Genomic DNA, 27067 nt, shown 5'->3' with positions numbered 1-27067 from the left:
AAAGACAAATAATCCCCGGTTCAGAAATGTTTTGGAAACTGATAACTTGTATATGCCTGATTCCCCTCAATTCCCTGTGGTAATAACAGATTAATGCTAAATTCATTAATCAGTAGGAAAGGCAGAAGTGTTAGAACTCTGTTGGGACTGCTGAATGAATGTTCACCGTGGGGGGAGATTAATGGGTGGCCTCCACAATAAGCCCCAAGCCAGTGATGTTGCATTTATAAAACTGTCTGAACCTTTTTATTCCACAGCCTGCCCTGCAAATCAAAGCTGCAGTCACAAAACTACAGAGTCCAGTGGTAACTTTCCATGTTGTAATCAGCACCTTGCCAAGGTACCAATGTCTTATCAGCTTTGATCAGTCAGACCATCACAATCTCCCCCACATGCACACAGGAACTGGCTTTCAAGTGCTTCAGTGGCAATCCCACAGTGTTTCTTAACTTGTCTGATCCTTTTATACCTATTCAGCATGCTCCCCACGCTGCTTAATTTTCCATTACAGCAAGGAATTTGTAATAAACACTCAATAAACGCAACGTTTCCCACAGGAATCTTCCACTGCTTGACAGAATTGCCACAGAGTGGTAAGATGCAAGTGCAGTGGCTTTCAAAAACGGAAAGAAAAACTAATTAATGGCATAAAGAACACACCCAAATAAAGCATAATTTGTCTGTCCCCAAATTTGCCTGCAGCTGGGTCAGCAGCAGGCAGGGCAGTAAGAGCAGGATCCACTGCAGAGACCTGAATTCTATTCTCGGCTCTTGCCCTTCACCCAGTAAAGTGTCAAAACCCAAAAGTTACATCATGTTTCTGCCTCGGGTTCCTGAAGTAGAAACATGGTTTGTGAGCGCAGAGAAAGCACGAGGTGCCAGTCATGCTTTCCACTGCTCCAACCTCATTCAGGGTGTCAGTACATTTGCAGTTCTGTGGACACGCTGAGACACCTCAAGAACAGCGAGAGAACTTTGTGGCCCTTTCCAAGAACGGGGATCAAAGTGCCTGATTTTCCAGTGACCCATTTTGTTAAGGACTGGGGGCACCACCTGAAGCTCAGCGTCAGCGCGAAGGAAAATCAGCTCCCAGTTTTTAAATTTCACGTAGTGGCTTCATTAAAAAGATCAGTCTCAAATTAAAATAATTCTTAGTCTCAAATGTCAGTGTTTGACCAATTAAAGGACATGGTCAAGCGCCACCTCCCACAGACATCTGTGATTTAATCTTGCTATTTTCAGTGAGATGAATTTAAACTTCTTAAGTCAGGGAATCATAAAAATCTGGAGATCGTACTGTCACCTAAGGGACTTCAAAAAGATATGTAGATTTTCTGTGGCTGAGGTTTGTTTGCCTTTTAACTTGAAAGCATTTACAGTTACACCTTAATTATATTTTTCAACTATTTCCCCAAATTTTGAAGGTAGAAGGAATCCAGGTGTGCTGAGCTTCATAAAGAACTACTGAAAACCACTGAAAACTATGAAACCAACCCTTGAAGCAGTGACTGAAATGAAGGTATCACCCTCCCAGGTATTGTCCAGGTTGCTGGCTGGGTTTTCTTTATTTTTATCTCATGAGGGGTTGTCATCCAGTGACATGTATTTAAAACTCGAGTCTTAACATGAGCATGGAAAGCTTTGGGATGAATCCAGCCCAGTTTACATCTGGATCTCTTTCTGTTTCTTCCTCCCCCAGACCACAGTTATTTCAGCTGCTTTGCAACAGGGGTAATAAGAAGGTTTGCAGAAAACATAAAATTCAACTGGAAAAAAAAAAAAAGAGAGAATAAGATACATCTGGAACAGATTTTAAAAAATGTTAACTTATAACAAAAAGTAATTCAAACTGAACCCAATTGCATAAAATTATTTACAAAGTTCTAATTGCTATAAATGAGGGAACAACTCATGACAGAAATTCCAATTACAGAAAGGAATTATCTGCTCTGCAGCAACTCGTTGTGTGACATTTATAATACACAAGAAATCATGAAGCTTAATTGTTTGAATTTTCCAGTGCTACAGATGCTGCATGGAAATCTAATTAAACAGATCCAGTAAGACTTACAGATGGTAGCCCACAAGCAGGGAATTTGCTGATCCGTGCGTTGTTTTAAAAGGAATTCATAATGACCTCTAAATAAAACGGGAATCAATCTTTATTTTAATGTGCTGCACTGTGAAAACACATTGCAAATCAAGAGAATATTTTCACCTTGATTTAACATCCTTAAATCTCTCAGGATGAAGAATGGGATGTTTTCCTTGGGCTCAGAAGATTTCTGCCAGAACACCATCACTTCTGTGGTGCATTTTTTACAAACTTAACAGCAAAAGTCTGTCTCTTGAACTAGGATTCTCCCCAGAATTAAGAAAGGGAAGGTTCTTTTTATAACAGACTTCCCTCTTCCCTTTCCTTTCACCCACACCTCATATTCTTACGTTTCTCAAACGATCCTTCACAAGCGGGGTCATAGCTTTCAGAAAAGTCCACAGATTCCTCAGATATTCCTTTACCTTTTGAACTTCCCAAATATGTCATTATTCACTATCTACAACTGTAATGAATTAACAGAATTTCACAGCAACTTTGCAAGACTCAGCACACTGAGGAAACACTGAAGTCCAAGGTATGGAGGGGACATTCCGGTAAGATTTCAGCAACTGTCATTGTTTGGTGAAAAGCATCACACAGGGAAAAAAAAAAACAACTTGCTGCAGAATCACTTTATAAGGACTTGACAGTCCACCTCAATTTTCTGAGGGGTTCTTCCAAGTGAGGCTGGATTGATGTACAAACAATACACTGTATTAATTCCTCGAACTAGATCTCCTCTAATCTTCCAAATGCTTGCTCTCACTGTGCTCTCTCTAGCAGGACCCAATGAACTTTCCATCTTCCACTGGATACATCCAATATCACTTCCCTAAGAAAAAAATTCACCTACAACACGTGGTGGTGTTTTTGTTACTCCCTCCGCCCAAGCGCGATTTAAAACGGGAAACAGAGAAACAAGAAGCAAACCCCAAGAAATAAACAAATAAAAAAACTCAAAGCAAAACAACCCAAACAAAACAAACAAAACCGAAAAGAAAAAAGGGAAGGAAAAACTGGCCTGCAGTGGTGGCTTGAAAGTTCCAGCCCCTGAATTACAGGGGTCATTGCCTGAACAATTCCAAACACCATCAGAGCATTCAGGCTTGAATGCAAACTGAATATTCATCCCCTCCCTCCTGAATGCATGTTTAAAATGCTGCCACTTGCCCAAACTCCTTGCAAAACGAAAAGCAGCTTTGTGGGTCCTCGTAGTTTCATTTATTGAGCCCTTGGGCTCAGAGTTGTGTCTTGCCAATCTGTGTCTGATTAAAGAAAAAAAAATGATCCCAGCTTTACTGCTCTCCTCTTGGAGCTCCATAACCTTGCAAAGCACTTGCTGCTGGAGCAATCACAGTTGTTTTTCTCTTCAGCTCTAGGTTACTGTAAATGATTTGAAATGTTGCTTATTATGCTTTGAATTTGCGTTTCTGACACATTTGATTTTCTGCCATAATAGCTGGTGCCACAAACAGTCTTTGGGTAGAGGTTTGGATCTCTCTACTGATTCCCAGGTGGTATATTTATATTATATTAACTGATTTAATAGTTTCTTCATTTGGTGCCTCTAATATGAAAACACTGTATGTTTGAAGTATGGTGAGATTTTTACCTAGATGAAAGTTTGTTGCTCAGGACCAAATCTCTTGGATGAATTCTTTTGCCATCTCAGGTGCTCTAGCCAGAGACATATTCAAAAGAGGGGATAAGTTAGGTAGATACTATCCACTCATGTCTAGACTGATGCTGGACTAGAACAGGTCATTGCAAGGTGCAGAAACCATAACCTTGCTGATCTTCCTTAGTGTTGCCTCAGAATGAAGGACCTAGAATGGACATTTTTGAGCCTTTATCCTGTAACTTGCACTAGGCAATACTTGGATCTTGCTCCTGCTCCGTTTATTGCTGTTCCTTTCATTATCTTCATTAAAAGCTGGCTCTAATTAAGCTGCATGGTACTGAAGGCAAAACATGATCCCAGATCAATTGCTTGTGACATGCTCTGTAAAACTAGAAAATACAGAGCCCACACCCAGCATTATGCCGAGATTCCTGAATTTGGCACATGAGCCTGGAGGCTTCGACATCAAAATCACTGGTGTCTACTGCTGAATCCAAGTTAAAATTCATCAGTCTATGGGCAGTAAGAGCTGAATTTCACCACCTGTCCCATTTGGGACACTCAACACAATCAACCACCTAGAGCAGCAACACCCATGCACGATGTGACGATCATATCAGGCCTCGAAGCAAAAGCAAAATAAAGGTGAAAAATCCCTGCCAGGGAAAAGATTTTCCCTGAAGATCTCTGAATGAGAAGAGAAGGAACGCCGCTGTTCCCTCTGCAGGTCAGCAAGGGCTCTGTCTGTCAGACTAACAGGGGTAAACTTTCCAAAGAGCTCTCCCTGAAAGCAGCAGCTGCACATCCCATCTCCTGGGCTGCTTTTCCATGCCAAATCCAGCAGCACTGAGTCTCTCAGGTATCCTGTCCCACAGTAAATCACTGTCAGACAGTGACTTCCACTCCTGTTTCCTACTCACACAGCAAAATCCTCCCTCCAGCAGCAACAGGGGAACTTGCTGGGAGAGTGACTGTCCCCTGGAATACCCAGCAAACACTGATGACTTCTGACAGTCACGTCCTGTGGGAAAGAGAACCAGTTCCTTCTGTCTTAGGCCATTTGTGATTTCTCCTTGAAACCTTTGTGGCCTTTGAGAAGAACTTCCAAGTGGCAAAAATTCCCTTCCATTACTTGTTTCTAGAGCTGCTCTCTGTCCAAACTCCTGCCAGGATTCCCTTCAGGCCATCATCTCCAGCTGCCCTAAAGACAAGCTCTTTACTGTCTTGATATGGAGAAGGTGTGCTAATTGTCACTAGCATTGTCAACAAATGCCACAAAACAGTCTCCACGACAAAAGAAAATCCATTGGAGGATCCTTTCAGTGCAAGAAATGTTTCCTGGAGCTGTATAATGGGAAGTGTCACTCATGCCCTCTTATCTGATGTTTCCCAGTTATCTATTTACACCAAGGACAAGTGTATAACAAATCAATAGCAACCTTAAATCAAAGAGTAATTACACGAAGGGGAAGGGGAAAAAAAGGAAAAAAAAAATTAAAAAGTGAGGTGTTTGAAAATGCTGCAGCATCATTCATTATTGCCAGTGCTAAGATTTAATTGGAAAATAAAATCTCCCTTTACAAAATGGAAAGCTAATCCAGAGCAAGAAGAAGGTGGCCATCATCCTCCCTCACTGCTGATGTCCAGTAAAGTACAACCCAGTGAATTAAAGATTTCTGACCATAAGCTTCTCACCACCACGGTATTTTCCTCAAATATTGGAATCAAATATAGCACCGTTGGCAAACTGAACCATTTCAGTCACACTGGCAAACTCCTGCCACTGCCAACACCTTCCTCTGGATAAGAACTCACACAGAGCAGAGGGAAACCTGAGCAGAGGATTTTGAGTTAAGCCCTCACAAATGAACCAGACACACGACAGGATTTTCCAGAGGGTACAAGAAGAATGAAAACGTGGGGTTTGTTGAGCTTTTTATTTTGTAAAAAGTCCTTTTTTTATATTACTTTCCAGTCATACCTCCACAAGATAAAATCCTAACTGGGGATTTTCGCATTTCTCACAGTTCAAGTTCATGAGAATTATTATTTGTGCCAATCACTGACATTGCAAAACTATTTTTGAGGGATATACCCTACACAGCTGAATGTACATACCTTCATTTTTAAGAAGAGGAGAAAGATAAACTCCTCCTGGATGTATCTGAGTGCAACACAACTTAAGCAAGGCTGGATGTAAAGCTGCAAACCTGCCACACCAACCTCTTCTAGGGAAAGTTGGGGAGCTCACTATGAAGAATTCAAATAGTTCAGACTCTTTAATATTCTAATCCAGTTGGTGTGCAAACTGAAGCAGGACAAAATACTGTATTTGGGGCCCATCAGATGGGTTATCAGATGAAATGCTATCAGGAAAAATTGCCACATCAAATGCAATATCCCAGGGAATAAAATCAGTGTCTGAAATGACTGAACTACAGCATCAGAACACACACCCAGAGTGATGGAGAGGAAATACCAGAAATCCCTTAGATTAGAGCTGCAAAATTAAACAGATTAAAACTGCTAAATCCTAATCCTCCCATCCCCTTATACAGTTAGCACACATTAGAAACAAAGCAAGACTTTAGGATAGCTCAGGGTTTGAGTTTTTTTTTTTTCCCCTTGTGTTTAGAAGCTGTTACTATTTCCATAATTTTTTAGTTCATGCTGCAAAATTATTGGACATGACATAAATGAGTAAATGCTTTGGGACTCTTCTATTACCTGAATTCTGCCAGTGAACAAATTCTAAAGGCCACGTGCAATAGTTTTCCTGTGTTCTGACTTGGAATGATTTTTTTTTTTTTTTGCCTATATCTCTTTATTTTTCACTTGAGGTTACTGACTTACATAGCAGTAAAATACTTATATGTAGTAAAAATACAGACATTTTTAAGAAAAATAGGCTTCTCCTGATAGGATTACTTTCTTGGCATTTGAAGGAAAGAAGCTTTAAACTGATGTGGGAGGTTTAATATTTTCGTGTGGAAGACATGACCCCACTGGAGGTAAATTTGACTGACTTCTGTGGGACCACAATTACAACCTTAAAAGTCAACCACTCGAAAATTACAAATAACTAAACACCCATAAGTGGGTTAAAAACTGAAAAACAGTGGGAAAGGTTCAAGTTCAGGAACAAGCATTTAATTTGCTTTTGATCAGCCAGAGAGGAAAGAGAGCTGCACATCAGCTCTGGGAGTGTTCAACCACGAAATAAGAGCCAAGACAACCATTAAGGTCAGTTTAGTTTTGTTTAAAAGTGAAAGCTTCAGAGCACCAATATGTCACCAGACCGCTCGAAAATAATGGCAAATCTCTCCCAGTGCCTCATCTTTCAGCCCTGCCAGCACTCGGAATTTAATAACACTGAAACGGGGAAAGAAAATACCGTCACCTTGTCATTCTGAAAGGGACCTCTAATCAAACCCCTTCAAGTGGGTTCACAGAGAAGCAGCAGCCCCAATAGAAACAGAAGGCGAGCTCAGCTTTAGGAAAAAAAAAAAAAAAAGTAAAATAAAATGCATTTTGTGATCCCACGAAGTAAAACACAAACCGGCACATTCCACGTCTCCTGCAACACTTAGTCATTTCTCTGGAATTGCCAGTAATTTACACTGCTGATTTCCAGCCCTGCCTGCAGCCTCCCAGCCTCCCACTGGGATTCTGGCAGGTCCCAAGCCCAGCAGGGTCAGGCTGGGTTAACTCCGGTGTGTTAAGACCAGCTGCTCCATTTTTCCCCTGCAGATAAACTGCATTTCAAAGGCAGGTAAAGCATCCCCCAGTTCTGTGAAGTCTTAGGAATAAGTCAGTCACCGGAAGATTATCCTCAATGTTGTCTATAGGATTCAAACACGCTCATTTTTTTTTGTTATTGTATTTCTGACTTTATGGAATCAGTGTATGGCCACCACAGTAAACACAGCACTTCTGATTGCTTGGAACCAAACTCTTCTTATCAGGGCTGAATGACTGAATGACTTCTGCAAAAATAAAGAGCTTTCCAATGAAAGCAAATGGATTTTAAAAGTTGCAGCCACACAACTACATATTTGGGCTCAACAGTCAACCACAAGCTAAGGAAATGCACCACTACACATAAATCCTGCACACAGCTATGGGAGACCCTTATTTGGAGAAAGCAAGGCCAGTCATTGAAAGCTCATCATTCCTCTTCCAAAGCTGAACAACACTTACACATTTGCAGATTTGGAAACTCTAAGCATTGTGTCTACATACTGAACAAAACTGATAGTTAACATATTTGTTACAGTTACAAAAAATTCGTAGTGAATTCATGAATAATCAGTTTTCTTTATTTTAAAGCCCTTGGAAAGGAAGGCATTCCCCTCCCCTCCTTCCCAAAGCTAGCTTTTCTAGTTTTTTTAGTTTTTCCTATTTATTCACATCAGGAAAAGCACCATGCAGGAGAAAATTTGGGTAAGCAGACACATATTTGAAGACACCTGGTTATAGAACTTCAAATGCTGTGACAGATTGCCCTACCTTATTGTATCACACCCAAGAATCATAAGCAAAATTCTCAGAATTGAATGTAAAGATAATCTGTACTCAGTTGGCTGATAAAACCAGTAGGAAAGAAGGAGAAAGGTTATGAGATTCTTTTACTCCCAAGTGGGAGGAGCCTGATTGCTGGAGCAGCTTACTGGGATCCACAGCAACTCTGCTGCTTGCACTGGGGCTGAGCACAAACGTAAAAATAAACACTCATTAAAATTATGGAGACAAACAGAACCCCCTTGGGGAGAACAGAATTATTGGTGACTTTTGCCCTTGTGGTTACACGAAGTGGAAGGATGGCCCCAACTCCAGCAAATCTTCCAGAAAAATGGACTTAAAGAGGCAGTGATTTGCCTCACTTCTAATTTTCTCAAGCTCTCAGGGAAGCTGTTTTGACACGTGAGTGATCAGATAAACAGAAACTATGGTTTTTCCAGGAAGAAGATAAGAGAGCCCTGGTGGGGAGTTATTATGAATTTCTGAAATATGCTGAAACAGTATCTTCAATCTGAACATGATAAAGCTTTATCAGGGTGAACACTTCACAACTTCATTATAAACAACAATTTGTTTGAAGCTTCAGGCAAGGTATCAAACATCCCATACCAGTGCTGTCTGCTTAGTACTTCTGGCTACAGAAATTAGTTAACATCATCTTGACTTAATCAAAATAATGCAATTTAATTCCACGGTCTTTTACATAATAATGGGCTGGCTACAGTTTTCCCGACACAGAGCACGACATCTGCAAACTAAATTAATTTTTGTAGCACCTATAAACGGGTGAACACTTAGTATGAAACATTAACCTTGGCTTTCAAACAGATCTTTCACATAATGCAACTTGCTTTATACAATACCTTTATTCCCTGCATTAAATGAGGATTGCTGCTTGATGTTAGTGTTTGTCCTTTGTGCAGTGGTCCAAGGGGCTCTGTTCAATTCATTTTCAGGGCAGACAAAATTGCACTTGTTAATGATCTCCCATCTACCAGAAAAATTAATGTCTTTAGCTTTAAACTTGCTGGGAAGACTGTACTGCTCTGGTGGCCACACACCAAATTCCCAGGAATCCAAACTCTGACTAATCTGGTATCTGTAAATGAATTCCCCAGGAATCCAACCTGTTCCAAAACACGAGCAGCATTCAAACACATACCAACAAACTCTGGAGAGAGATAGATCTCAGAAAAGAACCTTGCCCTGTTGATTAGGGATAAATGAGGGGAAAAATATGATAGTGGAGCCTACAATCCATTAGCCACTTAGTGACATAAATTCCATCTTCCAGAGTATAAAGGAATGCTCCTGGAAGGTCACAGAAGCAGAAATATCACAAATCCCTCCTTTTAATATTTTGAGATCAATTGTAATAGATTTTAAAATTACTGCACTTAAAAGAGAGTACGGCAGACAAGCCTTCCAGTTCATGTTAGGAGATTTGTATTATTTGATTCCTTAAATTAGAAAAGTATTCAAACCATTCCTTGCTTCAGAGATATAATTATAATGGCCATTTAAATAAGTAAAGTTTTATGATAGAAACAAGCAATAAAGAGTAGCTGCACCTTCATCTCCTTTCTCCTCTCTTGAACTGAGAGCAGGGATTTTCTTTGATGTTACAAGCCAGACAAGCAAAACTTCCTTTTTGTTTTGGGAAGCTGTGATTAGGGAGCTTAAACAAATGCTCACAATTATAAGCTGGACTGATTGCTAGAGAAATTAGGGCTCTAAAGCAGTCTCTGCACTTCTGGCCAGACTGTAGAATTTTGCAGCACTGGTTCATCCTTCTAGTCCTATTATCCCATAGTGCAGGAATTCCTGGGCAGGAATATAGAGCAGCTTTTAGAGGGCCAGGTTTAGGATGAAAACCAGACTGGCCACATGATCATCAGTTTGGATAAAACAGCTCTGTGCTCCTATGACTTCTTGACTAGAAATATTCAGTAGCAAACTCACAGGACTTGGTTAAGGGAAGAGGATATAAAAGATGCCCATAAAAAGGAGGGGAGAAAGCTTGACATTAGAAAAAGGCAGAAAAGAAAGGGGATGGACAAGAGATGACAGAATGAAGAAAGAGTAAAGAAAAAAAAGGAGAGAAGTGCAAACTAAAGAAGGTGCTGCAGAGTTAACAAAAGAGACACAGAAAGATGAACCACAAGAACAAGAAGAGATGGAGAAAGGCAATGAAAGCAAAACCACAATGTGAATCTGAGGATCAGCTGTCAGGCATCGGGGGGGGGAGCGTGGACCATCTTCACAGTCCAGAGGCAGGAGTGAATTCCTTCAGGCAGCACAGCTGGGCAGGAGAAGGTGTTTGCCCAGGTCCAGGCATTCTGAAGGAAGGGCCATATGGATGCCTGCCCAGGGCCCCACAGTGCAAAAAAATCCCCCCTTGCCCAGCTGACAGATGCTCTGAGGTGGAAGATTTCTGCAAAGCTTTTTCAGCAGCAGAGTTTGCAGCCACTACAATGACACACGGCTTCATCGTGATTTTCCGTGTGAAAGGAGGCAAAGAAGGAAAGAGAAGAAAAAAAGCTAAGAAAAAAACTCTCCCTTTCACCGGACAAGTGAGTCAAGTATAAAAATATTCCCAAGCAAATGACAGCTTTTTAGTTCATCTTTACATCAAACAGTGACAGCTGTTTGCATGACTCAGACAGATGATTCAACTGGTGTTGTCCTCTCAGCTCACTCTAGAGAGGAGGGAAGGAGAGGAGCAGTTTATTTTTAAGTGTGCCTTACTAGCAACGTTTTTATGAGAAATCCTTTACAAGGCTTTCTTTCCTTGAGAGCTGAGGTCTTACTCAAAATCAGCTGCAGAGATAAATAAGAGTGGATGGCTTCCAGGGAATCTGCAGACAAAGCAGGAAGCCTTAAAGGACAGAAAGCAGATATTTTGAAAATCCAAGATGCTTTAATTCTACAAAGATCTCCTTATGGAGGACATGAACCAAAATATTTTATAACTAAATCTTGGAGGAAGCACATCACCTATCCCTCTGTTGCTGATGAATATTTCAAATATAGGATTTTAAATGTCAGTACTGAGTTTCTAAAGGCAGAGAGCACTGCCTGAAGAATAATCTATACTGGTAAGAGCCCTTTCAGAAATACCAACTTAACCTTCCATGAAGCAGGAAGATATTCTGTCTGGTTTGCAGGGACACAGTTTAAGGCTAAAATGGCCATAAAATGGGTAGAAGTCAGAAAACTGGTCACCAGGAGGAAAAATAAAAGGCAATTAATTGTTTTTACTTTCTCCAGACACCTCAAAATGGAGATAGGAAACCTCCATTTTTCCATTCTCAAAGACTCTTTTCAGCTCTAGCATCACGTTAAAATTCATAACTCCAGAAAGTTTGACCTCTGTTATCACAGTCTATTATTTCCATAGAAGAGTTCAACATGTTCTAAGGCATTCCCACAAATCCCAGCTCCCTGCAAAGTCCAGCAGAGGAGTAGATGGAATATCAGTTATTTCTGAATGGAAACTGTAACAATATCACAGAATCATAGAACATGTCTACTCCAGTTGATAGCAAGGACAGAGGTAACAAAAGCTGCTTGCTTTGCTCCTGGAAATATCTTTGATGACAAAGAAACTCTTAGAGAACAAGGTAAATGTACTCTTCATAAAATGTGCATGAAGATTCCTGAAACATTTTCTGTGGAAAATGCTACAGATTTTTCAGTGAGAATAAACAATAAAACTTATCCAGACAGGTTTATATTTAGGTATAAAGCTGTGCATCTTAGACAATGGTTCGAATAATTGTGAAGAAGTGTGTGAATAATCTTCATGCAAACAATCTGCCAGAGACAGTTTTAGTCTGGGTTGGTTGGGTTTTTTAGTGTCAGATGATTCAGTGGCCTTTCCCCCTTCCCCTGGCCAACCCAGGAGCCTTGCCAGTGCCACAGGGATAAAAGCGGTGTAGTTTGATCTTCTTTTAAACACTGGCTGTTAATTTACCGTTCCATTTGTTGAGTGAGGCTGCTCATACTTTCACTCTGGCATTTCCTTATTGTTTTTATTATCCCAGTGACAGTGACAGCTCCTACTGCTTCACTTGGGGGAATTCACTCTGAAATTCTGAAGCATGATCTGAGGTCTATCTCTGCAAAACAGACTTATTTTTCTTATACTCAGCAGGGTACAAACAAGACTGGAGAGATTAAAAACCCCATATATTTTGCTTTGCTTTTCAGAAAGCGAGAGCTGAGAATAAAAATAAACCCAATTATGTAACACAAATGATGAGGCAGGGACGAAGGAGCAGCTATTCCCACAGCACTCCAGCTTCTGCTGTTTGCATGCTGTGTTCCTGGGAAAGCAAAACATAAAAGAAGTGCCCTTAACCAAGCATAGAATTGAAATCAGATTTACAAGGAGCGAGGAACTGGAAGACATGGATGAGAGGCCAGGTGGTTGCTGTGCTCTGTGCAGGAATATAAAGTCATTTACTGTCCCCTACCCACGTGTACAAACCCAGGAAAAAGGATTTGTGGTGCTCAGAAATGGGATGGAAAGGAGGTGGGAGGAGAAGGAGCTGTTTGGCCACAGCAGGGTGAAAATCCTCCATGCTTTGAGTTAACAATGCATTGACCTTGTTGGAAAGCTCAGGAAGGCAGCAGTTCCCTCAAATCAGGAATTACCCTACAAACAGTGTTTAGGAACAAAAATGGGCAACAACTTCCAGTCTCCCTTCCCCCAGAAAGAAACGCTCCCAAGGCAGCAAATGAAAATTTGCTGGAGGAAATTCCTTTGTATTTTCCCTCCTGCCACTCCTCCAAATTATTAAACAATAACTTTTTACTTTACAAATTCACAAACAATTGTTTACTCCTTGTCACCGGATGTCCCTGGTTTTCTATAGCCCCACACCAAGCACATTTTTCATGTTCTACTGCTGAGAGAAGCCACTTGATGATCTTTTTTTTAAATATAAAAGCCAGATCTGCCACTCTGTACCTTCTTGAGGTACATCCCCAGGGCTTTCTCAAACTACCCCCAGCCAGTGAATGTATAATCCCTAAATACTTCTCTGCCAGTAGTGCTGGGAGAGTGGATCAGGTGGCCTTCATTTCTTCCCCAGCTTTTTGCAGAGTTACAAGTCACAGTCTAACCTGGAAGGAACAATTCCCAACTCAGCAGGCAGGGGGAAGTCCTGTCATTACAGGGAACACTCTGTAACTCCTCAACCTCTCAAGGCAGTTGAGATTTGAAGCAGCACAGCTGTAGTGGCCTCAGCTCCTGGGTGACACCTCATTTGAGCTGTTCCACACTTTCAGCAATTAAGAAACATCTTCTGAAGGCCTGAATGTGCAACCAAGAGCCACTGATGGGGTTTTCAGCATCTTAAAAATTCACTGATAGCTTCAAAGGCGAGGGAGAGAGTGGAATTCTACTGGGCAAAGTGCCTATGACTCATGAAACAGGCTCAGGCAGTTGTAATAGCTAAATAATTTCTGGGAATTCTTGATGAAGGGAGGTTTTCTGACAAGCTTGAGACAGCTTGGGCTTCGTTCTGTTATGGGGCAACTAAAATTAAACTGCTTTTGTAGCTCTTGCAGCTGAATACTAAGATGGCTGGAATGCTGCCCAACAACGTGATGGTTGTGACTGTTTTGATCATCCCTAAATTGAAAGTGCCTCATTTGATACTAAATTGAAAACACTTCAGCTGACTTAGAAAAGGCTAATTCTGAACCATTTATGAGGTTTGCAGAAGGGAAGGGAAGCACACAGGGTGCAGGAAAAGTCAAACCCCCATAGTGACATATTTGCTTTAATTTAATTCAATACTGACAACATGAACTGGTGATAAAGATGAACTCTTTGTATTATAAGATTTGTATTGATCAGCAGCCCTTGCACAATGACAGCCCTCACTGGACTGGCTTCTGCATGAGCAACACAGAGAAGTGTTTCCATCCCAAGAAGTTTACAATCTAAATACATTTAAGAATCAAAAACCCTCCTGTCAATTGAACTGAATGAACACTAATAATTCACTTCATCTTGTCAATGCAGAAACTGGTGCAGTGGGAAAATTAATTTTTCCGTGCTGGAAAAATTTTGACTTGGTTTTACATGAGAACTGAAGATGAAAAACTTAGAAATGTTTATTCTGCGAATCCCTTACTGTGAGGAGATATAGGGAGTTCATGATGGAAAAAGAAAACACAGTTCACAATATATTTAAATTTATAGTTCAGCACCTGGAGAAAAACAGGAGCTATCAAAGACCATTTCAATGGCTATTACAGATATCCTCCAAAATATTACATACATAGAGGGAATGGCACCACTGTTTCCACAGAAATATTTTATGTCTGCATCCATAGAGTCTGCAGGCAGAAAGTGATACAGTTCACAGAGAACGAGAATATCCAATTCACCCTGACTTGAAGGTAAATGCAGGTCATCTCCCAGAGATAAACATCTCAACATGGGGTCATTTATCTTTTTTTTTTTTTTTTTAAGAACAGATAAAAGAAAAAAAAGAAAATGTGATCTGGACTAGGTTGGATGGTTGCAATAATCCATTCAGCTCCTTTGGGACAGACAATACCATATTTCTACTTTATCGATGGGAAAATATATTTAGCTTGTTTTTCTCTTTAGCAACCTTCTCCTTGCTCTTTGCTCCTTAAAAATCAAATATTTGTCAGTTTTGAATTTGGAACATGGAATCACCAGCTAACCAATCAGCCTTTCCTTCCCAGATCTCATCACTCTGAACATTACCCCATCCGAATCTCAGTGATTGTGCCTGTAGGGCTCCCACTGCCTTCTAAAAAGATTACATGGACCAGAAGAAACCACTCTTGTTTTGCCCTCTGGCTTTCTATGTGAAACAAGTGTCATGGTGAAATGCTGACAAAATCCTCTCATGTTTCCCAGCTTTGAAAAACTGCAGCACCATGTTAATGTTGGAAGCACACAAGGAAAATACAGAGAGGTTTTTTGGTTTGTTTTGTTGGTTTGTTCTCTTTTATTTTTACTTACAGCAATTTGAGCAGAGAACTGAATTGTTCCCTTCCGTGAAGAAACAGGACAAAGGGAACAGGGAAATCTTAAGGACATTTTGTTATATTGCCCCCAGATATGAATCCACACATAACAGGTTTCAGCCGTGCAGGATGGTAAAGGTTGAAATTCCTCCTTGTGCTGCACAAGACATGAGCATCAAGGAGATGTTTTGTAAGTTTGGATGTTTTCCATGTTTTATAGATGTCCTACACACTGAATTACACCAACTGTTATAAATCCTTTCCCTACTTTACTGCTGCACCACTGTGTTAGAGCATCATCCAAGGGAACGGAGCAAACTCCTTCCCAAATAAGCTCGCAGCAGCACACGATCACTCCATGGATGCTCTGTTTTAAACCAAGCTTTAGCCATCTGTTCCTCTGCTAGTTATGAAATGCTACAGATATCCCCAACTACACTGGGAGGAAAAAAGTGATTAAAGTGCATGTATTCTTTCTGCAGAGCATCTCTGTGGTTTATCCCACATTGAAAGCAAAACCGCCCCCACCCCACCACACAAGTCACGCAGTGGGAAGACCACGGAAGTGCAGATGTTTGAGGCTTCTCTGCTGGCAAGAAGCCAATGAGGATTGCTTAGGGTCCAAAATGGACTGTGTACAGCCAGCAAGACAAGCTTTACAGCTGTGCCCAGAATCACCCACCCATCTGAAGGGGGCTCACCAGTAGCTTTGCTCACCAGAGCTCCTGCTGCCCGGGTCAGGGTCACACAGGTACTGCTCAGCACACAACTCATCTCCAGTTGCATCCTCACTAAATCCCCTCCTGTTCTCCTCTCCCCCTGACCTTAACACCATCAGCAACCCGGAATTTTGGACCCCTCTCTAATCAAGGGGAACACAGTTTTCCTTGTCTGCTTTTTTCCCATTCTGTGTTTATAGATTCCTTCCCCGGATTCCTACACACACAGACACACCATGTTCTTCATTTCCTCTTTCTGCCAGGCATTTTTCATCAGGAGGCACTGCTGGGCTTCAGGAAAGATTATTTTCAGCTATTATTTCTTACATAATGGAGCATGTCTCCATTTCAGCCACGACTCCTCTGCCTGGATCCACTAAATTTTCCAGCATTCATTTGCCTGTGACGCAGACTGGGGCTTTTAAATGGTTTTTGGTATCAGGTTTTTTGTTTTGTTTTTACTTTCCTTGCACCTATAGTTTCTCCTTTTAAAGGATAACTGAAGAAAATTGCTATTTCAGTAACTCCTAATTTCATGGAACTTCAGCTTTAAAATCAGCCATGCCCTAAGGCTACATCTTAGCATCTGATTTCATGTCCACATGTCTCCTTAGTGAGTTCAAATTTTATAGACAATCTTGCATCACTCTGGATGGAACACACCAACTGCACCGTTCCTGACAGATCAGTAATGGTTTTGCAATGATGGGGCAGGTTTCAAAATTGCCTCTTCCTTTGCTCTCTTTGCTAATGGAAACTGCAGCACAAGCCACATCTGTCTGTGTCTGTGTTGTGTTTACACATTTTTAATACGGTTCTAAAATTGTTTCTATTAGTTTTTCGTGGATGCTCAGAAATTGTTGCTCTGTATCCATTGAAGTGTCTCGTCGCTGTGTTCAATTATCTTTTCTCTTTTACAGGCCATGGCATTGCACCTGGGTAGGAAATGCTGGCTCACAATCTCACTAGAGCACTATTTCCAGGGGAAAAGGATTACCTTTCATCTCAGGTTATAAGAAGTTCATTACAAGTCCCAAAATCTTTGCTTTGCCAGGCATTTCGACATCTATTCAGATAAGACAGAGAGCACTTCTTCATGAGAAGAGAAAAGGTTTTACCAAAAGGAGACTAAATATAAAAACAGACATCTGTGTCACGTAAGGATCATCATTTCAGTCCATCCTGCCTCATATTCCAGTGAAAATAAACCCTTAAGTGTCCTGTTATATCCAATTTAATGTTGTTATATAAGCATGAAGAGACTAATAAATCCAGGGCCACTGATCTGAATCACTCTTTACTTCATTATGGGCAAATATATCTGTTTTACCAGTTTCCCTCACGCTGCACAACTGCAGTTCCACACATGGCTGACTGAATGCAGTATTTTTCCAGTTTATATTTATTCTAATTAAATGTGGCAGGATTTCCTTTTGGACGCTGCTGTCCTGAGTGGACCATAATGTGGAGATTCATGGTTATGTTTAAGGAATAAGGCAGACAATTCTGTATTTAAACCACTAATTATCCCATGCTTAGAGATATCCCTGCTGAATGCAGCACTCTGGTGTTCTTTTATGTGCAACAATTTCTTTTTTAGACACATGAAATAAGTTTTAAAATGATCAGTGGATTTAGAAACCCCTAAGAGTCACGAGTTTCACTAGATGCAGTTTAACTTAAAAATAAAACAGATTCAGGGAACCTGCTTTTCCTAATATCTCTGTTTTAATAGGAAATACCAAGTCCCCCTCCAATATGATATCAATCTAGAGAGCATTTACCCAGCATCAAATAAATAATAAATAGCATAGCCAGCATAAAAAGGATTGGTTACCCTGGCTTCATTTAGGAAAAAAAGGAATAAAATTTATCCCCTATATACCTTGAGTGAAGTTAATGTTATCACACAGGAAATGAATCTGAGCCAATAAACCCTGCTGTCAGACACCGGAACATTTATCCACGGGGAGAACACAGGCCTGTTCAGCTTTCTCTGTATTCCAGCACAGAGGAGAACTGTCCTGGGACACATGGCATCAATTTTGGTGTTAGATCTGCCATTGGATAACTCTGAATTTGCTCTCTTCTCTGCTCCCACATCTGTCTGATGTAGATACACATCCCTGAGCACATTGGGAAAGTGTTTTCAGATGTAGCACAGGATGTTACAGGAAGATTTGGTACCCCTAAGCGAGAGGGAGGATCCTCAGCAGCTCCTGCAGCACGGAGCTCCGAGAGGTTTCAGCACCGGACAGCTCCGGGCAGCATTGCTGGAATTCCACAGCGGATCCAGCACCGGACAGCTCCGGGCAGCACTGCTGGAATTCCACAGCGGATCCAGCACCAGACAGCTCCGGGCAGCACGGCTGGAATTCCACAGCAGATCCAGCACCGGACAGCTCCAGGCAGCACTGCTGGAATTCCACAGCGGATCCAGCACCGGACAGCTCCAGGCAGCACTGCTGGAATTCCACAGCGGATCCAGCACCGGACAGCTCCGGGCAGCACGGCTGGATCCCACAGTGGATCCAGCACCGGACAGCTCCGGGCAGCACGGCTGGAATTCCACAGCGGATCCAGCACCGGACAGCTCCGGGCAGCACGGCTGGATCCCACAGTGGATCCAGCACCGGACAGCTCCGGGCAGCACGGCTGGAATTCCACAGCGGATCCAGCACCGGACAGCTCCGGGTAGCACGGCTGGATCCCAGAGTGGATCCAGCACCGGACAGCTCCAGGCAGCACTGCTGGATCCCACAATGGATCCAGCACCGGACAGCTCCGGGCAAGAAAAACAAGACCCCTCATCTCCATCATAACATTTCTTGTTATCCACCAAGAAATCTCCCAGTCAGAATCACACATTTGGAGCTGGAAGGGACCCACGAGGATCACTGAGTCCAGTTCTTCAGTGAACAGTCCATTCAGGGATCAAACCCACGACCTTGGTGTCAGCAGCAAATGTAGTTCTGAATTCTCTAAAACAGTTTTTTATTAATCTTTATCAATTGCCATCGAGTTCTACCAAGGACCTCAGCATCTTGGAATGGAACATCAGTGTTTCTGTGCACACAGAAACACTACTCTAAAAACATTTTCCACTCCCTTGAAGAAACAACTCAGCTTCATTTCTCCTTAACTCTGCAACTTTAATTTTCAGCCTCTCTCCTATGTTATTCACTAAAATTTAAGCATCCCCCACTCAGTTCCAGTGATTGCAGCTGCCTCAACATTTCTACCCTGATCTTCTGTTCAGGTTCAAGTTCTCTGACTGCTACAACTTGAAGAGAAAGTCAGAAAGGACAACATCCAAACACTAGAAGACAGTGCTGAAATAAATTTCTGAACAGACAACAGAACAAGGGGAAGGAAGGATGAAGACAGATCTCCAAGCTGAAAACCACATAAAAATTATGCTGTGCAATTCCAACTGAAATTGTACCCACAGCTGAATTCCCTGATTAGACAATTTCAAAGCACAGATAGACAAGTATCACCTCCTCCATCAATCCCAGTGTTAGTCAGAATTCAGCTCTAAGCCGTGATATATTGAAACCTTTTTCAAAAACCAATCTGAATATAGTTACTCTAAGAGTAATTTTTAATAAAGTATTTTTCTACCTAGCCGGGAGAAAGCAATCAGTGAAGTGAATTTATGACACAAAGTTCATTAAGAGGACAGCGAAGATCACAGAATTAATTGATGCCCCCGTGTACCTATTTAATGAGAATGATTTTCTGTTACCCTGGATTACAAACCAAGCCATAGAAGTGACAGATAAAGACCAATCTACTCCCTGCCAAAGCCTCTATTCAGTAGCTTAGCAATTTATCTGTAAACTGAATTTTGAATCATATCTTAGCCTTGAAACTCATTAGACATTAGATGTTCAGTCCAAATGTGTAATTCAATTTCAGCTGCCAACCTGCAAGAGCAAATCCCCCAGTGCCAAGTGCTGGAGTTATCTACCTGATGTCAGACTACTCACTCGAGCTAAGACTTGGTAACTTAGCAGCAAAAAAGCCCCACTTAAAGCTGAAAGAGTGAAGTGTTGGAAGTACAGAAAATCACACTGGAGGCAGCAGCATCACCTTAACTGTGCAACTGTGCTCTGTTTTAACTCCACTTTCTTTTTTTTTATTATTTTTTTTTGGTTGGAAAGTACAAAATGTATACTTTGTAGGCTGTGGATGTTTGATTTTCAGATAGTTTGATTCCTCCAGGGACTTCAAGGGAGCTGCTTCTATTTATGCTGGCCAGACACCTGATCTTTCAGCATTTTCCAATTCCACAACATCCTTCAAAAGCCAAAGAGAACTGTTTAATCCTACTGGTCTGTCATGTACAGTTATTCTTTGTCTAAAAGAATAGGAAGATGAGGAATACAAGAATCAAACTCAGGCCTCACTAAAGTCTGGGAGAAGATGAGCTTCATCATAAGCAAGACTTCACCACAGCTCCTTTGGGGAAATCTCATTCTTGGTTACATAAGGGAAGAAATAATCAAACAGTCTTTGAATAAACAGATGCTATCTTAAAAAAAACAACAACAAAAAAAGGGTATTATTTCCCTGATGATCAAAACAAGGTATCATAATGAGGCTTTAACTTCAACTTTTGGCCCTTGAGAATAATGAACCTGTTTTTCTCCACCCTAATCCTGGGCAATCTACCTGAAATAAAGCTGGTAACCTTTGCCCGTGGATAGCTGAGCCTGAGGACAGCTGTTACACCACCAGACATCAGAACTCAGCCTCCTAGGGTGACTTTCCATCCCATTTTATATTACGCTGACATGGTTTGATGTGATGTATGAAGGATGGTCACTCTGAAAATGCGTAAAAACATGTTGGTGGAAACTTTGAATCTCCAGAATTTCATGGCAGGGACATAATTGGTGACTGCAGTCCACAGAACACTTCTGTAAGTGAGGAAACTATTAAAGTTATCATTTGAAACACATAATACAGAAAATAACACCCTTGTTTTGTACCGACCTACTTAACTTTAGAGTCTGAGGTAATTCCTAGGTAAGCTGGATAAGTGTCAGTTAATTAGAAAAAGCTGGCTCTCTGTACCTTCCAAGTTAATTATTCTGACATTATGCCATTACTTCCCCCCTTGTCCACTACATAAAAGAAAGTGTCAAATTGGAGAAGGGTTTTTTTTGGTGAGCACATCTCTCCTGTTTGTAAGAAGCTGATTATGCACCACATGTGCACAGATTCAGTCTCATGTGTTGCTGGTCTTTTAAATTTCCTGCAAGTACCTCTCAGCTGTACTTTTGGATCACATTTGTATTCCAGGCCTGGCCCTCTGTTGAGTACGAACTGCTGGAAGAGAACCTATGTCTGAGGTAGATTTATAAATCACATTTCAGCTCTGTTGTACTTCAGCTCCATGGGAATAACATACACACAGTGTTCACCTTCAACTAAAGCTCAAGGTGGGCTTGGAATGGTGATCTCCTGGGAAGGCAGCCTGAGGTGCATCCCAGGAAAACCTGTGCTTGCATTCGAGGTGAAGAAAGTAGAAAAAGTGATGTCCTGCTAATAAATACCTAAATATGGATCGAAATACCACATAGAAAAAAGAAAATGCAATTTTAAAATAAGTAGCTTCCTATTCTGGTGGACTGGGGATAAACCCCAGAGGACCAGGGGATACTTGGGTGTTACAAATCAGGTTCCACTTCACCAGAAGGGGTATGGACAGGGAGCAAGACAACCTCCAGTGAGGGGCTTTAAACCTCATGACACGTGTGACATCAAAATCCAAGGCCTTTAGAGCCCTCCCAATCCAGGTTCTTTTATTTTAGTTTACTACATCATAATCTTTTTTCATAACATACAAGTTACATGTTGAAAATAAAGTGTTCATTAAGATGAGCATGAAGATACTCATTAACTTTTAAAACACACCTGTGGGTGGAGTAATAATCTTATCCCTAAAGTCAGCAATAAAGTTATTTTTGTCACCAATTATCTACTTAGTTTATCTCAACTCCACTCAGTTCAGTTTTTGCCATCCTTTTTTCCATAAATACTCTGAAGCAGATCTACTCTTACACAATTATCTTTGTGTGGGGTAAACTAATAGACAACACTGTTTTAAAACAGGCTCTTTTTTCCTGTGATGCTGAAAGGCTTTTGGATCCCCAGCTCCACAAAAATTTGTCTGTCTCGACTTTAACTGATCAGAAGTGCTCACAATATACATAATTAAGTATTCACTCCTACACGTTGTACATTTGTACTTCTTCAACAGAACCAGAAATCTTTCATTTTCTGCATTCCTAGAACATATTTGCTCTCCTCAGAGTGGCATTACTTTTGTAACTTAGAATAACTCTGCAAATCAATGAAAGTACACAGGTTTTTCCCTCTCATCTATTTCAAGCTGAGCTGCCAGGCCCCAGAATAAATTTGTGTTAGCTCTCAATCCCGTGACCTTCCACTTTGTACTTTTAAATTTCATTTCATTTCTATTACTCGAGTTCCCAAGGTCTTCCAATTCTGCCTGCTTGGTATTCCAGCCCTCCTCAGCACCGGTCGTGTTTTCCAACTCCCTGCTATCGAGTTTCACCACCACACTTCTAATTTGGGGCTAAACAAATCAGAGAAAAGTAAGTGCCAACAAGGGGGAAGGCAGTGAAGAAGTGTGAAGAGCCAACCCAAAGGACAAAAAACTCATCAGTGGCAAAGCTGGAACAAAACAAATCCCCCCCTGGTTCCTAATCCTGCATTTGCTTTGTCACCTCTCATCAGGTGTGAGGAGGAATTTGCAGGCTCAGGAAGGTGATGTATAGTAATAACTAACAAAATTGTAGGGGATGGTGGTCTCTGACCAATCTGGGGAATCTGATATCTAACCTACTTATAACCATCAGCAGCATGAACAGTTATATATACACGTATAATATACATAACTATTTATCCAGCAAGTCTGAGCAACGTTTACACACAGATGCTGACATTTCGTGCCTTGCTTCTTAGGCATGCACAGCCTCAAAGCATCTCCAGGCATAAAAAGCAGGGGGTTTTAACATGATAGCCTGAACTGAAACTCTGCAAGCAATAAAATTTTGAGAAACAGCTTAGTTAATGCTCAGAACGTGGGCTGGCAGCCTGCCATGCATAAACAGGCACTGAAACCACAGTTCATGCCAAGCTTTCAACTTCATGGAAATTCCTTGTATGGTTTGTACTGGATCCTCTCAGTTCATTTAACTTTTTTCTTCCTTTCTGCAGTTTAATCTGTGGCTATTGAATTTATTACCTTTTTATATATAAGCATTAATAATGTAATAGACATAAGTCCAAGCAGAAGTAACAGAATTAGTCTGTTCATATAATTTTGATTAAAGACAGATCTAACACTAAAAAGACACTTATTCCATGCCTTCTGTGCCAAGGCTTTATGAGCACGAGATGCTGCAGGGTTACAATAACATGTGTGGCTATTTACATAAAAATAAATGTTTCTAAGACTTACAAAAATTCACTCCACATTCAGCTGTCGAGTCCGCTCTGAAGGTTTTACTCCTTTGGCTCCTCTCAAGCCAAAGGATCCCTCTCAACAGATTTGATCCAAACACTGAGGCCTTCCTATGTAGGTTCCTAATATCAAAAGGGCTAATTTGACTCTCATATCTCTCCTGGCTGTATTTCCAAACCTCAGATCTGCACAAGGGAAATAGCTGCAGATCCTCCCTAGAGACTGCACTCAGCTTATTTATTTATTTTTTTTCTTTTTCTGGTAACAATTCCACTGATTCTGTTTTTACTTTTAGAAACTTACTAGTCAGTCACTTAAATATGTATCAAGTCACATTCAACATCTGGATGAGGTGTAGAAGAAATTTCATATTGCCACAGGTTCTGAGCTCTGTCCTTTCTTATTTACAGCTTCAACACCCAGCTGGGAGGAAGACAAATACTATTATCCCCAGCTGTAAAATGGAACTTGAGACTCTGTCATTTGCCACATAGAAAGTCCATGGCAGACAAACAAAAAAGGGATGGAAGACAGACAGGAATATCAGGTTCAGATTGCACTGAAAGCTTATTAATACAACAGACATTACACCATTAGTGATGCTGGGCAGATGTACAATATACAAGATTTTCAACAGCAAGTGTTTCACAACAGATCAGTCACGCGGGTCTCACTATTTATTATGAGCTCTGCTTGTTTTTAAAAATGCAGGACTTGAAAAAAATCAGCAACTTGTGTTCAAATCATGTGAAAAGACTGTAAAGTATTGTTTTAAACAGATCCCTTGAGGCCTTTGGAAAATGATGACAGGTCATCATTTCACACTATTAAATTCAGTCAGATCTAGAAATTTAGCCTGGTTCTGTGGCTGTAATGAAGGCTGAGGGGGGAGTTCTGTGCTCTCTTTTCACAGAGCAGTAATGACTTCTGGGCCAGTAAGTGCAACTACCGCGCTGTCTTTGCCCAAAAGAAATATGGGTCATAGCAAAAAAAAATCAATCAAGAGCTGTCCTCTCAAATCAGGCCATATTGGCCCATAGCTCAATAAGGCTGACCTACCAATTGATTTTAAAAAGAATAACTGAAAAAGTTGAGAGAAATTCAATTTAAAATTTTATATTCCATTATATATCACCTGTAAAAAAAAACCCCTACCCAGTACTGCAACATTATGACAGATTTATGTGCCCATCTGCTTGTGCAGATGTTTGGGCTGATGCAGAGAGTTTAAAGGGGCCACACCCAAACCCACCAAAAATTAGCCCCACATCTTCTCACAGCGTTTCTCCCACTGTGCAGAAGGGCACAGTTATGTAAATATTTGCGGGAATATATTTATATAACATGAGAACATTCAGAAAGCAACTGAAAGTAATTATGGTAATTGCTGTAACCTGCTTTACGAGGTACCAAGTAGGGCTTCTGCCCTGTAGAACTGTAGAGTCAGACCCAAAAAGATTTTAAATTAAACACTTCTCCACCAAGGAGCAGATTTCTTCTAACAACCTCTCTCCATGCAAGAAGTGCAGTCTCTGCCATACCTGCTCTGTTGGCAGCAACTCTACCCATGGACACAGAACCTCTCACACAAGGTTATCATCCAGTAAATCATTAGGTGATTAGTAGTCTCTGTTAATTTGCCCCGTAAAAGGTTTCAGGAATAATCATATGCAGTTGTGACATTCTAGTTTTGAAGTAATTAAATAAAACCATTGAGGCAGCTGGATAGAAAGATAGCTAAACTTTGCATGAACTTTATACTGTTTCCTTTTCTTGGTAGGTCACTGGTTAAGCTTGGTTTTTCTTTTCCATAAAATGATTCTTCCTATAAAAGAAAGTTTTGAGGCTTTATGGGGGGTTTTAACATTTTCAGAAAGTCTAAAAAAAAACATTCTCAGTTGTGACATCTTAAAACATGAGATATTCTTTGTGAACATCTTCCAGAGAAAGAGGAATAATTTCTATGACAATTCCACTTGTGGAGTGGGGGAAAGAGGATGAGAAGTTGCAAGGGCTCCAGGTTTTAAAGAAAAAAAAAAAGGAAGAGGGAAGCAGGAAAATGTAAAAGTTACATAAAGAGGGAATCAGAAAACATAAAAAAATCATAAAAATAATTAAAAATTTTAGGCTGTGGGATTAATACAAGGCCTCAATTTGGAAGGAGACTGTTGAAAGATGTCCCTTGCTATGGATCTGTCTCTAATTTTTCAGTCCTTCATTCCATTTACCACTTTCAAATAGTGCCCAATTCTCACATCAAGTTGGATTCAGGAATTACCAAGTGAAATCCTTAACCTGTGCTCCCCAGGAGACTAAACCAGATAACAGCAAAGACTCCCTTGGACTATGGTAAAAATCCAGGAATACATATTAACTGCAGAATCCCCTTTTCCAGACACCTATTCCAGGACAACTCCATGGTTCTAGTGGGTGGATGCCTCATCACAGGGACTTCACACAAACACAACCCTGAGAGAGCTGTTGATACCATTGTTAAGGCCATACTTTGTTATTCTAAGATTCAGAGCAGCATTTCTAAGGCACAGAGGTGACCAAAACTATAGCAGCAAATAGAAAGCATAAGCAAGGCAGAGACCCATCACATTTAACTCTAATACTTTTACTTCCTCCTCGAAAAGTCAGATACAGTGTGAAGATCACAGAGACAGAAGCAGAGCATCGAAGTTTGACTTGTTAAAGGCCAGGTATTTCTAAACAAACATCAGAATTGCCAGCCAGCTCTACTCTTCCCTTTCCTAGAGTCACACTGAGCTCCTAAACATTACCTTTACCATAAACAATACATTTCCCTTTCTGCCATCACTGCCATAATACACATGACTATATTTAAACAAGAGGAAGTCAAGATTAAATTTTAATGTCATAACACATCTTGAAGTTACCCCCATTTTCCAGACCGAAAAAAAAAACCAACCCCAAGCCAAAGCATTGCTTCCTCCATCCCTATACCAGCCTCAAAGATCTCCACAAGCAGAACTGGCAGTAAAAACCGCAGGCAAAAAAAAAAGCTTCACTGTTTACCACCTTGTGGCTTGAACTGGTAAGTATTCCCTTCTTACACACACACTATTCCATCCTTTTCCAGTTAACCAGCCTTTAAGCATCAAGCACAGAAACTTCACTCAAAGTTCCTCCCCAGAGGAAAATCGAAGACCATAAGCTCACTGCAAGACTGACACAGAGCCTAAGCTGCCCCAGTCGATGGGGTGATTGAGGATGCCAGGACTGCCTGTCCAGCTTCCCAAACAGCTCTGAACATCCTTCCCAACAAGCAGCAACCGGTTGCCCAAAGCTGCGTCTCTCTTCAACCCACAGCTCCCCAAAGCCGGCAGGAAGGATGCAACGGAACGACCGAGAAGCATGCGGCAAAGTACTTACATCCCTGAATTTGTTCCAGTACTTGTCCTTATCGTACTGCGAGACGGTGCTCAGCCATTTGTCGTTGTCCAGGAAATTGCCATGATTGCTGCTACTCGTGATGATTTCAGGATGCCGGCTCTCCACTTGCAGGAAGCACCAGGCAGCGATCAGCAGCACCCCCGACATCTGCAAGGAGAGCGGAGGAG

The 27067-nt window shown here is 41.1% G+C and overlaps 1 protein-coding gene across 2 annotated transcripts in view; it reads right to left on the bottom strand.

Moving 5' to 3' along the window:
• SPOCK1 (SPARC (osteonectin), cwcv and kazal like domains proteoglycan 1) overlaps positions 1-27059 on the bottom strand; it is a 246071-nt gene extending 219012 nt beyond the window's left edge. Inside the window, exon 1 of one of the 2 annotated variants that reach the window (XM_027892461.1) lies at positions 26880-27059. In XM_027892461.1, coding sequence (XP_027748262.1) covers positions 26880-27047 — 168 coding nt within the window. In that variant the 5' untranslated portion in view covers positions 27048-27059. The remainder of the gene's footprint in view (positions 1-26879) is intronic. The other variant, XM_027892462.1, reaches the window with a different exon arrangement.
• Positions 27060-27067: the final 8 nt, after the last annotated feature.

The sequence above is a fragment of the Empidonax traillii genome, unplaced genomic scaffold (assembly GCF_003031625.1).
Source record: "Empidonax traillii isolate 1590-97213 ecotype Southwest subspecies unplaced genomic scaffold, ASM303162v1 scaffold353:size574767, whole genome shotgun sequence".
NCBI lineage: Eukaryota > Metazoa > Chordata > Aves > Passeriformes > Tyrannidae > Empidonax > Empidonax traillii.
Note: the sequence above shows the minus strand (reverse complement) of the source record. Positions and strands in the feature narration are given on the sequence as shown.